The sequence below is a fragment of the Petaurus breviceps genome, unplaced genomic scaffold (assembly GCF_028583685.1).
Source record: "Petaurus breviceps papuanus isolate PSGF00001 unplaced genomic scaffold, PetGlider_PUasm1.0 90825, whole genome shotgun sequence".
Classification (NCBI taxonomy): Eukaryota; Metazoa; Chordata; class Mammalia; order Diprotodontia; family Petauridae; genus Petaurus; species Petaurus breviceps.
The window spans coordinates 16,985,672-17,000,139 of NW_027187353.1; the positions used below are offsets into that span (position 1 = coordinate 16,985,672).

Genomic DNA, 14,468 nt, shown 5'->3' on the forward strand with positions numbered 1-14,468 from the left:
TAAGTCCAGAGTTGTGTGAATTTTTCTCCCTCCTGTGTTTCCCTGCCAAGTTCCTGTGTGTGCCCATTCCTTGCTGTGGATACTGAGTAAACTGGTGAAAGAGTAGGACCTAGTTGTATATGTGTTTGTTTAGTTTTTTTTAAAGCAATCAAGGTTAAGTAACTTGCTCCAGGTTACATGGCCAGTTATTTCTGGGTGTGGTGCTGAGTATCTGAGCCCGGATTTGATGCAGGTCATCCTGACACTGGAGCCGGTGCTCTTACTCTCTGAGCCACCTGGCTGCCCCTAAGCAATTGGGGTTAAGTAACTTACTCAAGGTTATACAGCCAGGTGTTTCTGGGTTGGTGCTAAGTGTCTGAGCCCGGGATTCGATCTCCAGGTCTTCTCAACCCTGGAGCCGGTGCTCTTACTCGCTGTGCTACCTGGCCGCCCCTGTACATGTGTTTTATGATGCATTTTATTATTTATGCCTTTGCTCTAATATATCAGCATCTATGATTATTTTTGCCTTTTTGTTAAGTTAATGGTCATGCTTAAGATCCAAAAGTGTCTGTTATATGTGACTGATTGTGTAGATAGAAAGTACATTTGGATGGGGGCTAAGAGCTAGACTAGTAGTAAGTATGGGGAATGGGTTATCCTATGACTTTGAAAGAGTTTGAATAGAACCATGTGGTGATGCTCTATTTCTCTGAACTGTGAGCTGCTAATGTGAGACAGGCTAGTGAACAAGTTAAATGGAGAAAAAGAATGGGTCTTTCTCAAGAATGGGATCTGACACATCCTATGGGAGGGTTTATGGATATATCTTGTGTGGTACTTGTGGGGTCCATGTATAGAGATGCCTCACACTGTACTCAAGCCTTATACACAACCATGTTACACATAAAATTGAAAAAGTTTTGGGGCGGCTAGGTGGTGCAGTCAGCAAAGCACTGACCCCAGAGTCAGGAGGACCCGAGTTTGGTTCTGGCCTCAGACACTTAACACCCACACACAAAAACTAGCCATGTCACCTTGGGCAAGTTGCTTAACCCCAATTGCCCTCCAAAAGGCAAAGAAAAGAAAAGAAAAAAGAAAAGGCTTTGCACAAACCAAATGCACAGAGACCCATAGCTACCTTTGTATTTATCACTAATGCCAATGATACTGTTCGGTACTCCGCTGTCTCTGGATTTAGCCTTTCTCTATGGCCACAGACTACACCTTGACTCCTTCACCTGCATTATTATGGCTTAGTGCCTCTTGCTTCATACACAAAGATAGGTCACCCAGAAACAGAGGCGGAGGTTTTTAAAGGCTTTTACTGGCACTTATTGCCAACTTCTAAAAGCACCACAGCAACAAATTTAGAGAGAATCATTGAACAGGAATCTTTTCTAAAAATCTCCTTAGTTTGGTCATTAAATAAATCAGTTATTCTCTCCCTGACAACATTTCTGCTATGTTAATGAACATAAAGAGAATTTATTAAGTGATTACTATGTGTTTGGCACTGTGCTAAGTACTGAGAGTAGAAAGAGAAAGCAAAGTCAGTCTCTGTCCTCAAGATATATACATTCTAATAAGGGGAGATAACATACATAAGGGTACTGTGGCTCAGGACATGCACTTTGGTCCAGAAAGTTACTGGACTGATGAATGGGGCCATAGGCCATTAGACTGGCACATTCCAACCAGGAACAGTCAAAGAATTTACTTGATCATGGTTCCAGAACTGGGAACAGCAGGGGGAGGGAGAGATGGATAGGGAAAGATCTTGCTAAAAAACAAAAAACCCTCTGCCTTAGCATGACCCTGGCCCTTGCTCCTTGTTTTTTTTCTAATGTATTTTTTCAGCAGCTAAAACTGTGAAAAAAGGGTTACTTTCAGAAGTTCTATGGGCAGGGCTCATGCCTTTCAGTCTTTTTCCCCCATCTCTGATAGAGCAGAATAAGGAAGGGCCTCTACTGAAACCTGGCCTTGGCCCCACATGAAGGTACCACCTTACCTGGAGAACAGCCCTGAGAAAGTCTCTCTGCCCCACTTCAGTCCCCGCATCATCCCTTGTCTTATTCATATCAGAACCGGAGATGACATTTTTTTCTTCCCACTGACTCCTGAAGACAGAATTTCTAGTGTTCATGATTATGAGACCACAAGACTTCCCCATTGACATAAAAAACTGAGGGGAATACAAAAATAAGTGCACAGGACTCTGTAGAACACTATTCCATTTCCAAGAGGTGTCACTCAGCACTTTTTGTCTCTCTGTCTCTCTCTGTCTCTGTCTGTCTCTGTCTCTGTCTGTCTCTGTCTCTCTCTCTGTCTCTCTGTCTCTGTCTGTCTGTCTCTCTCTCTCTCTCACACACACACACACACACACTCCACGTCGCCCTTGGGAAACCACTTAACCACGCGGTGGCCTGGGCGACTCTGTAAGACTCTGCAAGATATATAAGAGTTGGCTGACCTCTATCAGTTGCAGGAGCTTCCACACTGGGAATTCTGGATGTACTTTGCCTGTGCCCGTGTGAGATGCATCCACCCACACAAAACATCTAAACCTATGAGCAGGTAGCTTAAGAGGAGGCACTGATAGAGATCTCTGGAACCTTGCCCAGCCCTCTTTAGGGGAGACTCTGAGTCCTGCCTTGAGGGAGCACAGGAGCCTGTTCCTTCCACCTCTGAGAAGGGTACAGGGGCACAATCACATCTATCTTCCCCCTAAAGACTGCAAGTCTAGGGGCATGATTTTTTGGTTCAAAGCATAAGCTGCTGAAAATGAAATGATACAGAGCGAAGTGAGCAGAGCTAAGAACAATGTATACAATGATAACATTCCAGAGAAAAGCTACTTCAAAAGACCTTAGAACACTGACCAATAATACAGCGATATACCAAAGGACTGAAGATGAAATAGACTGTCCACCTCCTGCTAGAGAGGCGATGCATTTAAATTGCAGAAAGCAAGATAAAAATTTTTCAGACATGGCTAATGGGGGAATTTGTTTTGCTGAAAAATGCATGTTTGTAAGGAGGGTTATTTTGGGGTTTTTTAAAACAATTTTAGGGTTTTAAATTTTTTAATTAATTAAGTTAATTAATTAAAAAATAAAATTTTTAAAAACAATTTTGGGTTTTTTTTTAAACGACTGTTTAAAAAACAATCCTTGTTTTTAAAAAGCTGTTCAATGAGCGGCAATGGAAGATATCATCATAAATGTTTGTAAAAATAAAATTGTCAAAGCAAACATTTCTAGCTCTGTTGATTGCTTAAAAGGGGAAGGATAACTTTTAGTTTATATTCATCAATTTAACACCTCACCAAATGTCATTATACAAAAGATCACCACAAATAATGAATTATAAGTAAACCTATTTATCCAAACAAATACCAAACAGAAATCAGAAAAGCCATACAGATTAAAATAAACCAGAAAATACACAGTAAATGAACTCTCCCAAGGGGAGCAAGATAGATCAGACCAAGAAAAATCTCATGCAAATGGAAACTCCCCCCAATCTGTAGGGAGACAGGCTAGAAATCAGGGATATATTAAAGACTGGCTTTCTCTACAGATTTGATGCTCCCAAAGTCTTTCTGTCTCTTTCTCACACATCTGGAGTTGATCCCAGAGAGAATCTGGAACCATGAATGTCCTGTCTCAAAGAAAGCATGAAAAGTCTCTCATCTCCAGAATTCTCATACCAACTCTTTCCCTGAAGCATTGCAGTAGCATTTTCTCCACCATTTAGGGGAACCTCTGGCAAGATGTCCCAAGTTTAGTTGGAAACCTGGGTTGCACATATACCAATTAAGTCACAGGTCTGGATCTTTAGCGGTCTTAAGTCTGCTTTCTGGGCTCAAGTAACTATTATTTGCAGGGGAAGAAAATGAAATATTTGAAGACCTGTAGGATCTTAAACAGACCATCCACACTAAGCAAAACTATCAGAAAATAGCTCAGATTCTCTATTCAAGTCCACTCTCCTCTAGGAAGGCTCATGTGACCCCTTGTACTACCTCCTGGGGGCACCGTTGCCCAGATTACTTATTTGATCTTCACTGACCAGTCCATGAAAGAAAGCTTCTCTCCCTTATGAGGAGAGCTCCCAGAGGGCAGGAACTGTCAGTCCTGTCTTTATACCACCACCACCACCACCACCACCCCCAACAGCATTCAGTAAAGCGTCAAAACATGGAATGGGAGAACTGAATGAAAGCATAGAAACCATCTAACTAGGAATAGATAGACGTTTCTGAGAGGCAGGTTTGGCCTTTACAGAAGGAGACATTTCCCCACATTTAGACCTGTCCAGAAGTGGAATGGACTGACTGAGGAAAAGAGTTTCCTCTTCCTGGAGGTCTTTAAGGGGAGGCTGCATTCCACTTCCCAGAGATGTTATGATGGGGAGAGCTGACCGTCAAGCCCCCTTCCAGTTGGGAGATTCTAGCTTTAGCATCAAGACAATCCATTTAGCATTGGCGCTGACTCTACTGGAGTGTTTGTTCACAGAGCCCAAACCCCCACATTTTTATAGATAAGGGTCACAGAGCACATAGTGTCACAGATCTTAGAGGGGGATCTAATCTGGCTCATTTATTTTTGTTGAGAAAACTGAGACTCAGGGAGGTTATATGATCCCAGGGCCAGAGCTGGAACAGACCTCAGGAGCCATCCAAGCCAGTCTCCTCAATTATACAGATGAGACATCTAGGACCCAGAAGGGCAAGGTCACCTTTGAGCAAGTGTCAAGAGATGGGATCTGAATCCTTGTCCTCTGTCTCCAAATACACAAGTCACACTGCTTCCAACCTCTATGTTTTACTAATAAGGAATCTGAAACCCTATTTCCTGGGGAAATGAGAGGGGAGGTAATAATCTTTAAGGGGCCTTATTCAATCATTTTTTAGTCATGTCCAATTCATTGTGACCCCCTTTTGGGGGGTTTTCTTGGCAAAGATACTGGAGTGGTTTGCCATTTCCTTCTCTATCTTATTTTGTATATGAGGAAACTGAGGCAAACAGGACTAAGTGATTTGTCCAGGGTCATACAGTTAGTGAGTATGGCAAGCCAGATTTAAATTCAGGAATTTGACTCTTCCTAACTCCAGGCCTGGTGTTCTATCCAATGGGTCACCTCGCTACTCCTAAGGTACTCACCAATTCTAAAATCCTATACCCCTTGCTTAAGGCCACACAGTGAACTAATGGGGGAACCAGGACTAGAACCCAAGTCTCCTGACACTGGTCCTCCATAAATATTGATGACTGATTTGAAGTAAGGTGATGTGACATGGTTCATCAAAGACAGAAAGATCTGGGTCTATGTCCTAACTGATACACACAGGCCGTGTGACCCTGAGCACTGAGAGAGGGAGTTTCTCACCAGGACCACCCCACCCTCCAGTATCTATGAAATCTTTTAAAAATGCGAAGTATTAAAACGTCACTCAGCTAAATGAACCAGCCAAGGCCTTGTAGCTAGGGTCAGATCTTCTCAGTTCTGTTCCTTTCCCTTCCCCCTTTCAGTACAGTCATCTATGTAACACAAAGGGCATTTATTCAGGATGTTAATCCCCTAGAAGGAATGTGGGGCAAGCAGATGGAAGAACTCTCTCCCCTGTGTCCTTGGAGAAAGGAACATGAGGGGGGGAAGGGGGAGATAAGGTCCTGCTTGACCCCTCTGAGGAACACACAAGGAGACACAGTGAATCAACAGAGATTCCTATCAATGATGGAATGTTAACCCTTTGCAACCTTCCTCTCCCATTCCCCTGGACCTACTCTCCTCCCATCTTACAGGCACTCCCTATCTCATGGTGAGCAGAATTGTCATTAAGTTCAGAAAGGTCTTATTGGAAGAGGCAAAAGTGTGAGGAGAAGAGACCCTGGGGTCAGAAAGGCCAGGGTTCAAATCCTCCCTGTGACCCTCACTAGCAATAGGCAAGTCACCTTCCTTCTCTCATCCACAATTTTTCCATCAGGAAAATGTGCATCATAAGATAGAGATTCCGATCTGGAAGAGCCCACAGGGATCAAACTTCTCATTTCATAGTTGAGGAACTGAGGCCCAGAGAGAAGTGAAGGGGGAAGGGCTCGGCCTCAGATCAAAGGTTCTGGATTCCAGCCACTGTCTCCCCACTGTACCAGGCACCGGCAATGCCGACCTTAGGGAAGGGGCTGCTGGGAGGCACAAATCAGAGACCTTAAACCTTAAAAGGGCTACAGGAATCAAGAAAAGAACTGGACACAGGATTTCACTGGCTTAGGGAACTCCCGGATGAGAGCGTTCCCTCCACCAATACACATCAGTGCCTGCTCCACAGCCTATAATCTTAGGGCTGGCCAGAGCACTTCCAGGGATAGTGACTTGCCTATATGGCAAAATGAGCAGGTGGGTCGAGATAGCCTTCTAAGGTACCTTTCAGCTCTAAAGTGACAGTCCTCTGACACTGAGACCCAATGATTTAGAAGTGACTTGCCCAAGGGCATATAGCAGGTCAGTGAAAGAGCCCAGATTGGAACTCGGGTCTTCTGTCTATTACCATGTTCTCTATCACCTCTACCCCCAAAGCATAAAACTGAGAGGAAACTTGGAGATCATCTAGCCCAAGTTCCCATTTTACAGATGAGGAAAGTGAGGTCCAGCCTGGACAAAGGCAAGACTCAAATCAAATTGTATGCTTCACAAACCAGGGCTCCTAACGAATCACACTAGATACAAAGGAGATAGTCCATCTCTTTTCCTTCCCCCTGCCCCCCAAGACTCAAAAATCCTTAGCAGTTGCCAGTCACGTCCACCATGTGCTTTTTCTAGTGAAACATACATCCCATGAGGCATTCAGGCTCTAGCCAATGAATAACAAGAAGGTGAATGCCAAGCCTCATCACTGTGCCCCAATCACCTAGGGAGTGGCCAGAGATGACCTAGACATTGTGAGGGAGATGCCCTCCTGAATGGAGTCTATGCTCACTTGAATACTACGGTTTGCAGACCTTTAAGAAGTAAGATAGAGGCACCACAGCCCCAAACCTCAAGGAAGTAGCTGTGAGACCCAAGCAGGGAAGGATCACATCTAGATTTTGGACTTTGGGGTGGTGGTATGGACAGGGCTGGGGTAGCCAAAGTCTTCCCAGGCTACGGGAAACATGCAGGAAATGATCCAAGTGGGTAGACCTGGGGGGCTACGAAGACAAGTTCTCCTCAAGCCCTCACACCCAAACCTTTAAATTACATATAAAGAGCTGGGGGAGCAGATTCTGGAAGATAGGGAAGGCTCTATCCAGGCCCCTTCAACAGCTGTGGAAGAACCGAGATACAGTCAAGGTCCACTCAGGAAACTGGAATCTTCACAAGATGAGAGACATAGAGCTGAAAGTGACCCAGGAAGCCATTCAGCCCAAACCCACCCCCTGCCATTCTACAGATGAGGAAACAGAGATGAAATGAGACTGAGGAACAGATGGCTCAATGCTTGGAGGCCATGCCTTGGGAGCGCTATCTCTCACCTGGCCTCCCCCATACCTGGAAACTTCTGAGTATCACCCCACTCCAGCGCATTCCCTCTCCACCTGGTCTCAGGAGGATTTCTATTTCCTTCCCTTCCATCTGTGTTCTTGATCTCAGCCCCTTCCATGTACTTTATGATCTTGCTCCTTTGCTCATTCCCTCTCTCCCTCTCTCTCTCTCTCTCTCTCTCTCTCTCTCTCTTTCTCTCTGTCTCTCTTTCTCTTTCTCTCCCTCCCCCCTCTCTCTCTCCCTCTCTGTCTCTCTCTTCCTCTCTGTCTCTGTATCTCTCTTCCCTCCACCCTGGACTGACTCATCTTCTGCTGCCTAGGAAACTATCTAACTTCTCCACTCTCCCCTCTCCTAAAACCCTCCCTTGATCCTGAAGCTGTTTTCCTATCACCTTCCTTCCTTTCAATATCAAACTTGGAGAAAGACTAGTCTACGCTTGCTTAGGCCACTTCACCACCCACGCTTCTGGACCCACCATTCTACTGAAACTGCTCTCCCTACGACCACCAGTGATGCCTACTTGCCACATTTTATGGCTTCTTTTCAGGCCTCATCATCCTTGACCCCATCCCATCATTCAACACTGTTGACCATTCCTCATGGATAATCTTTCCTCCCATGGTCTCTGTGACACTGCTCTGAAATGTTTCATGCCATTCGCCTCCACCCAAGCTACATTTCAACCCAATGGCCTACTCACATCCTTTCTAGCTGCTAAACCCTTTCATAAGTCCTTCTTCATGATTGAAAGTTCTCTGCCCAACTACCACACCTTCCTACTCTCACTCTATGCCCATACCATCTCTATGAAGATCCTACTCCATCCAGGCTCATTGGACCACACCCTCTCCCTGCCCACAGACTCTTCTGCCCCTTAAATCAGCTGCTCCATGCCATGTCCGAGGGAAATAAATCTGGCAGCCAGTACAGGATGCATTAGAGGTAGGGTAACCTGACAGGGGAGAGGATATGAGCACAGGACTAAAGATGACAGATTTCCAGTCCCATGTAGCTTAGAGGCACTTGACACTAGGAGGACCCCCTCCCAGAGCCGACAAGAAAGGATCCACCATGACCCATGCCTTCAGTATGCAGTGTCTGGACCACCAGTGGACCCGGTACTGGGCTCAGGATAGGAAAGGGAAACATAAATATGGTATTTAACAAACAAAGTTTTCTGTTCCCCCAGGTGCAGTTGATCTGGGTTTACCGAGGGTCCCAGCTTCCCATATGGGGGCCTAGGACACTGGCCCTTTGATATAGCCAAGATGATTCCTACTTTGATAGGAAACTGGGAGATTAGTATCCCTCCCCCAAACTGGGGCCCATGACCCCTTTCATGATCTCAACAGAACCTAAAGTCATAGGAAAGAATCTGGAGCTGGCAGAGGCCTCAGAGACCATCTAGTCCAAGCCCCTCATCTTACAGATGAGCACACTGAGGCTTAGAGAGTCTTGCCTAAATTCCCACAGGTAGCTAAGCAGCAGAGTGAACATCCTGACTCAGCCCCAAAGTCACCAAAGAGGAGAGGCTGCAAGGGCCAGGACTCCAGAGGGATAGGGAGGAGGGAGAAAGCCTTGGTCCCAAGGACAGAGAGTTGGAGACTTGGTGTTTTAGGAAGATGAGACTCACACCCCCAAACATGGACCAGGCTTTTAAATGCAGGCTTCTAATTCAGGTGGCAGACCTCTGCAAAAAGGAGAGAGCAAAATCATACTTACAACAAAATCATACAAAATCAAGGTCGGCCTACAGACTTATTCAGCCATTGCAAAAAAGGGACAGCAAGAGGTCCAACAGTGCTCAGAAGGGCTTGCTGGTCACAGAAGCTATTCGTTAGAGACTTGTCCTGTGCAGACCCACTAGCTCAGCAAGAATGAAGTGGCTTCCTCTCTGGGGAAGTCAGAGATGAAGACACTCCCTCTCCCCAGGGAAAAAAAAGGAAGAAGATGGAGGTTGGAGAGGGGAAGACTGCAGGGAGTTAAAGTCATTGTGGGGCTGAGAGGGTGAGAAGCCCAGGGGGAACCAGGACCAGATTTCTTCCCCCTTCTTGCCATGGCAGGAGTGGCTGCAAGAGGAAACCAGTGCTGCCAGGTCAGTGGGGAGTGTCAAGGAACAGTGGGAATACAATTTTGTTTATAAGGCATCTATTGAGAGCCAACCCTGGGCAAGGGATTATACTGGGAAACAGGGGTAGAGAAATAAAGGATAACCTCATCCTTGCTCTCAAGCTTGTGGCTTAGGAAACCAATCTGAGAGCCTGGAGTTGAATGGGTGCCCAGTAAGCTATGGTGAGAGGGTATTCTGGGAATAAATTTGCATGTGATAAGAAGGTCAGGGAGGTAGGCTGGGCCGGTGACAATATGGAGCTTGGGAAACAAGACTTTGGGACTTTCCAGAACACCTTTCCTTTTGAAACTAGACCTGTGACTTCAGCAGTGTCAGAGGATTCCAAGTGAGAAACTATCTACACTGCAGGTCTAAATTCTTAAAAATTTAGCCTCTTAGAGGGTTTCCTGGGGCACTGAAGGCAGTGTCACAAATGTCCCAAGCTTCCAAGTCTGTTCTCTAGGCACCATCCCACGCTGATGTCCTCATGATAATAACGATTTCCATTTCTGGAATGTTCTAAGTTCGAGAGAGACAAGCATTGGAGAGAAGAACCACAGGGCCAGGAGAAGTTCACCAGACATAGGCTGGCCACGCAGCCTTGGACACATTGCTTCGCCACTCAGTGCTCTAGGTGCCTCTAGGAGTCTGCAGAAGCCATCAACCTTCACCTGGAAATTCTCTATGCCAGAGACATCACAAATCCAGCCTCTATACCTTGAGCACTTTACACACATTTTCTCATTTATTCTCATAACCAATGAGTAGGTGCCACTGTTATCCCCACTTGCAGATGAGGAACTGGGGCTCAGAAACTTCATGATTTGCCCAAGATTACACAGTTAGAAGGTGGTATTCAAACAAAGGTCTTCTGGGCTCCAAGGCCAGCCTAAAGCCATGGAGAGGGACTAACCCAAGGAAGGGAGGGTTTGAGCAACCCTGAGAGACAGTGGAGTCAGAACAGAGACTGTGTGAAGGGTTAGGCAACATCTTTAGACTGTGAACTCCTCAAGGGCAAGGACTGTCTTTTGCCTCTTTCTGTAACCCCAGTGCTTAACACAGTGCCTGGCACATAGTAGGCACTTAATAAATGTTGATTGATTGATGACCCACCAGCATGCCCTTCCTCCCTCCAGAATCAGGTCTTTCTGTATGGAGTAAGCAATGAGAAAACTGTAAGATCAGATGGTTTCCAGTATGATGTGTCTGAATCATGGGCTTCTGTACCCTGGGCCAGAGTACCAGGTGACTGAGGGGACCTGAAGTGCAGAGCCATCAGAGGGAGAGGCCACAATGACCTGCCTTTGTCTCTGCGGTTCTCCCACCGTGCCCCAGAAATCTCCCAGATGATTAGTGCTAGGGCTGTGCCCATCCCAAGATGCTTCCATTCCATTCCTGTCCAATCCAACCAGGATTCAGAAAGGTTCACAATTCTCAGGAATTAGCTATAGCCTGGTCACTACACCCAGTTTCCACCAATGGATTTTGTTTTTCTTTCAGGACATCTCTGATCAATGGACTCCCACTCTCCCACCCCCTGGCCCATTTGGTGATATTGCAGAATGTAAGGGGTGGTTACCTTAAGCAAGTCAGTTCTCTATGATTTAATATCCTAGTGGGCAATTCAATTAGTAAGTACTTATTAAGCACTTACTATATACCAGACATTGTACTAGGCATTGGGGACACAAGTACAAAGAATGGAACAATCATAATTTGCAATGAGCTTGCATTCTGACGATTGAAACAACTGATACATAAACAAGGAGACCTAGTACAACTAGCACACCATAAATAATGTTAACAAATACACACACGTGTGTGTATATACAAAGTGAAGAGGGTGGATGAAGTGGTCTCTAAGGTCCCTTACAACTCTGAGTGATCCTTCATATTCTAGATGAGGACTCTGAAGGCAAGAAAAAGAAAGTGACTTGACCAAGGTCACACAGTTAGTAAGCTGCCAAACTAGAATTCAATCCAGCACTTTTTACAACAGTATGCGAGCAGAATGGCCACCTTCTTCCAGAGGAAACATCTGTTATACACCCAAGAAACTTCTAAAATTCCAACACTCAGGACCTCAGCCTACAAGCACCAAACCAAAAGTCATTGATTGAAAGGTGGAACTGGGTCCCCTGTGAGAACTAATGCCCAGAATTCAAGGAAGAAGTGCCCCACTGCCCTGGATGCCCTGCCCTATCCCTCCATCCAATCATGGAATTGCTCCTTTAGAGGAATGGGCTCTGACTTTGTACCTGGTTCCGAAGCCTTCTGGAGTCTTCCCTAAATTTCCATCCAGGCCTTTCTTTTTGAGGTTTTCTTCACTGTCAGGCATGCTGAGGGGATCCTGCCGAGCTGACTGGCTAACACTGGATAACGGATCCCAAGAAGCATAAAACTGACTGACTGAGCCCTTGCAGGCAGCCACGTTAACTAGAGAACGTAAGGCAGGAGGAGGAGCCAAAAGTCCCACTAAAGCCAACTCCTCTCCCCCCTCCCCGTTTTGAAGCATGCTCATAAAGTCTGGGAATCGCAGGTTGTCCAATGTGGGAGCTGTCCTTTCCTGCTCAGTTCGGTTCAAAGAATCATGAGGAGAATTTCAATGAGAACAGTGCGCTTTTTGATGCAAATTGCCCCTGGGACACCCAGCCAATCAGTGCCTGGGATTCTGGAACCTCTGGGGCCTGGGGTTTTCTACTCAATACTACTTTTTAAAAGACGAAGCAAAAAGTGGTCCAGGACCCACAGAGAACTAATGAAACTGAGATGTGACCTTAGGTTTAAGGGATACGTGACATGTAATACACAAAAGGGATGCTCCCCATTTTTGTGGGAAGTAATGGTTCAGTCAAGTCGATGGCTGCTCCTTAATGTCCTTCCTCCCCTTACTCCCTCCTCCCCTCCCTCCTCTGCCTCCTTCTTTCCATCTCTTCCCCCCACTGGAGGAAGCAGAATGAACTCAGAACTATTGAGGATTTAGAAGGGAAAGGGAAAGCATTTTTAAGTGCCTACTATGTGCCAGGTTCTGTGCTAAGAGCTTTACAAATATAGCTCATTCAATCCTCACAACAAGTCAGGGAGGTAAGTGCTATTGAGTCAGACCTGGGACCTGGGTTCCAATCCTAATTCTGCCTCTGGCTGTGTAACCTTAGGCAAATCATTTAGCATCTCTGGTCCCAATTTCCTTATCTATAAAATGAGAATATTAGACTAGTCATGGGTTCTTCAGCCTTTTGTGTCCTGGACCCCTTTGGGCAACCTGGTGATGCTTCTATGAAAAATATTTTAAATGAATGGGATTACAGAAGAAACCAATGATGCTGAAAAGTTACTGGGGGAAAAAAGTGGTATTGTGTTGGGGTTTTTTTTTAAGCTCATAGACCCCAGTTAAGGAACCCCTAGTCTGGATAATCTCTAAACTCCCTTCCAATCTCTAAAGCTGTGATCCCATGATGTGGTGACTTCATTGGGACTGAATTTCTCTATCTGTAAGATGTAGTTTGGGGGGCTGGATGACCTCCAAGGTCAGTGCCAACTCTAAAGTCTATGGTCCTACTATGATCCTCAGACTTAGCTCAAGCTCCTACTCAGTGCAGGAATCCCCAGTTCAGCCTCCCTGATAGCAGCTCATTCATCCATCCATCCTCCTCTTGAACATGTTGCTCTGCAAAAAGAGACATTTGGTGATTAATGTGAAAATATGTTTAATAAGAATATATATGTAGAGCCTATATCAGATTGCAGGCTGTCTTGGGGAGGTGGGAAGGGAGGAAGGCAGAAAAAATTTAAAACTCCAAAGCTTATAGAAGTGAATGTTGAAAACTAAAAATAAAGAAATTAATAAAAAGGGAGAGAGAGATACAGAGAGAGAGACAGAGACAGAGATAGGGGGGAGAGAGGGAGAGGGAGAAAGGGAGGCAGAGAGAGAGGGATGTTTGGTGCTACACTGGAAAATAAACAGAAGTTGAGCAAGATACACAATGACTACAAAGACATGAAGGGAAAAGATTGCTGAGCACCAAAGTCAAATGCTGAGGAACTGAAAACCCACTAAAGCTCCAGGTAACATAATGAAATATAGCTCCCTCCTGGTAGAGAGGGAGGGAGTCATTGGGTAGAATCAGATACAGTAACAGCATAGGTTGTTTCTGCTGGATTATTTTCCTTTGTTTTTGTTTAAGTATTTCTCTTTGTTTTGAGAGAAGGTTCCATTTCAGGGAGGTAGGGGATAGTCAGGAAGGTTGTAAAAACAAAAGGCCATCAAAGAAATTAATTTTCTTCTAAATGAGGGAAAATGGGCTAGATGGTCACCAGGGCTTGAGCTCTGATACTTCTGTGCTCTGTTCTATAAAATACTAATTTGGTTTTGAATCTTGGAATGTTATTTGCCAGACACCATGTTTGGCACCAGGGGAATGAAGACAAAAAGGAAAGTCTCTGTAGTTTATGTTCTATCAAGGAGACCCAGGGTTTGGGAACCTGTGGCCTTGAAGTCATAGACACAAAGAATCAATTGATCAATAAGCATTTATCAAGTGCCTATATGTTCCAGGCACATGCTCAGCATTTTTAAATTATCTCCTCAGGGTCTAGCACATAGTAGGTATTTAATACGTGTTTATTGATTGATTTGAGAGGTGCTAAATTGGCTATGAATCTCAGAGTATCATAAGCTATGAAGAATCAAAACTGTGGTCACCCAAAGGACAATGGCATAGTGGGAGTAAAGAGAATGTGGTATATTACAAATGCCAATATGCGTGCAAGAAGAAATGTGAAATATCATCAAAGTGACACACAATTAAAAAAGGAGGTGGAGAAGTCATGGAGTAAGAGCATGGGAGATAGC

The 14,468-nt window shown here is 45.1% G+C and overlaps 1 protein-coding gene across 2 annotated transcripts in view; it reads right to left on the minus strand.

Moving 5' to 3' along the window:
• The window catches only part of ACSBG1 (acyl-CoA synthetase bubblegum family member 1), a 129,939-nt gene that overhangs the window by 80,325 nt on the left and 35,146 nt on the right, over window positions 1-14,468 (minus strand). Inside the window, exon 1 of one of the 2 annotated variants that reach the window (XM_069071393.1) lies at window positions 11,875-12,200. The exons of the other annotated variant lie outside the window; for it this stretch is intronic. Coding sequence (XP_068927494.1) covers window positions 11,875-12,137 — 263 coding nt within the window. The 5' untranslated portion in view covers window positions 12,138-12,200. Of the gene's footprint in view, window positions 1-11,874; window positions 12,201-14,468 lie in introns of those variants that run through there. 2 annotated transcript variants of the gene reach the window in all.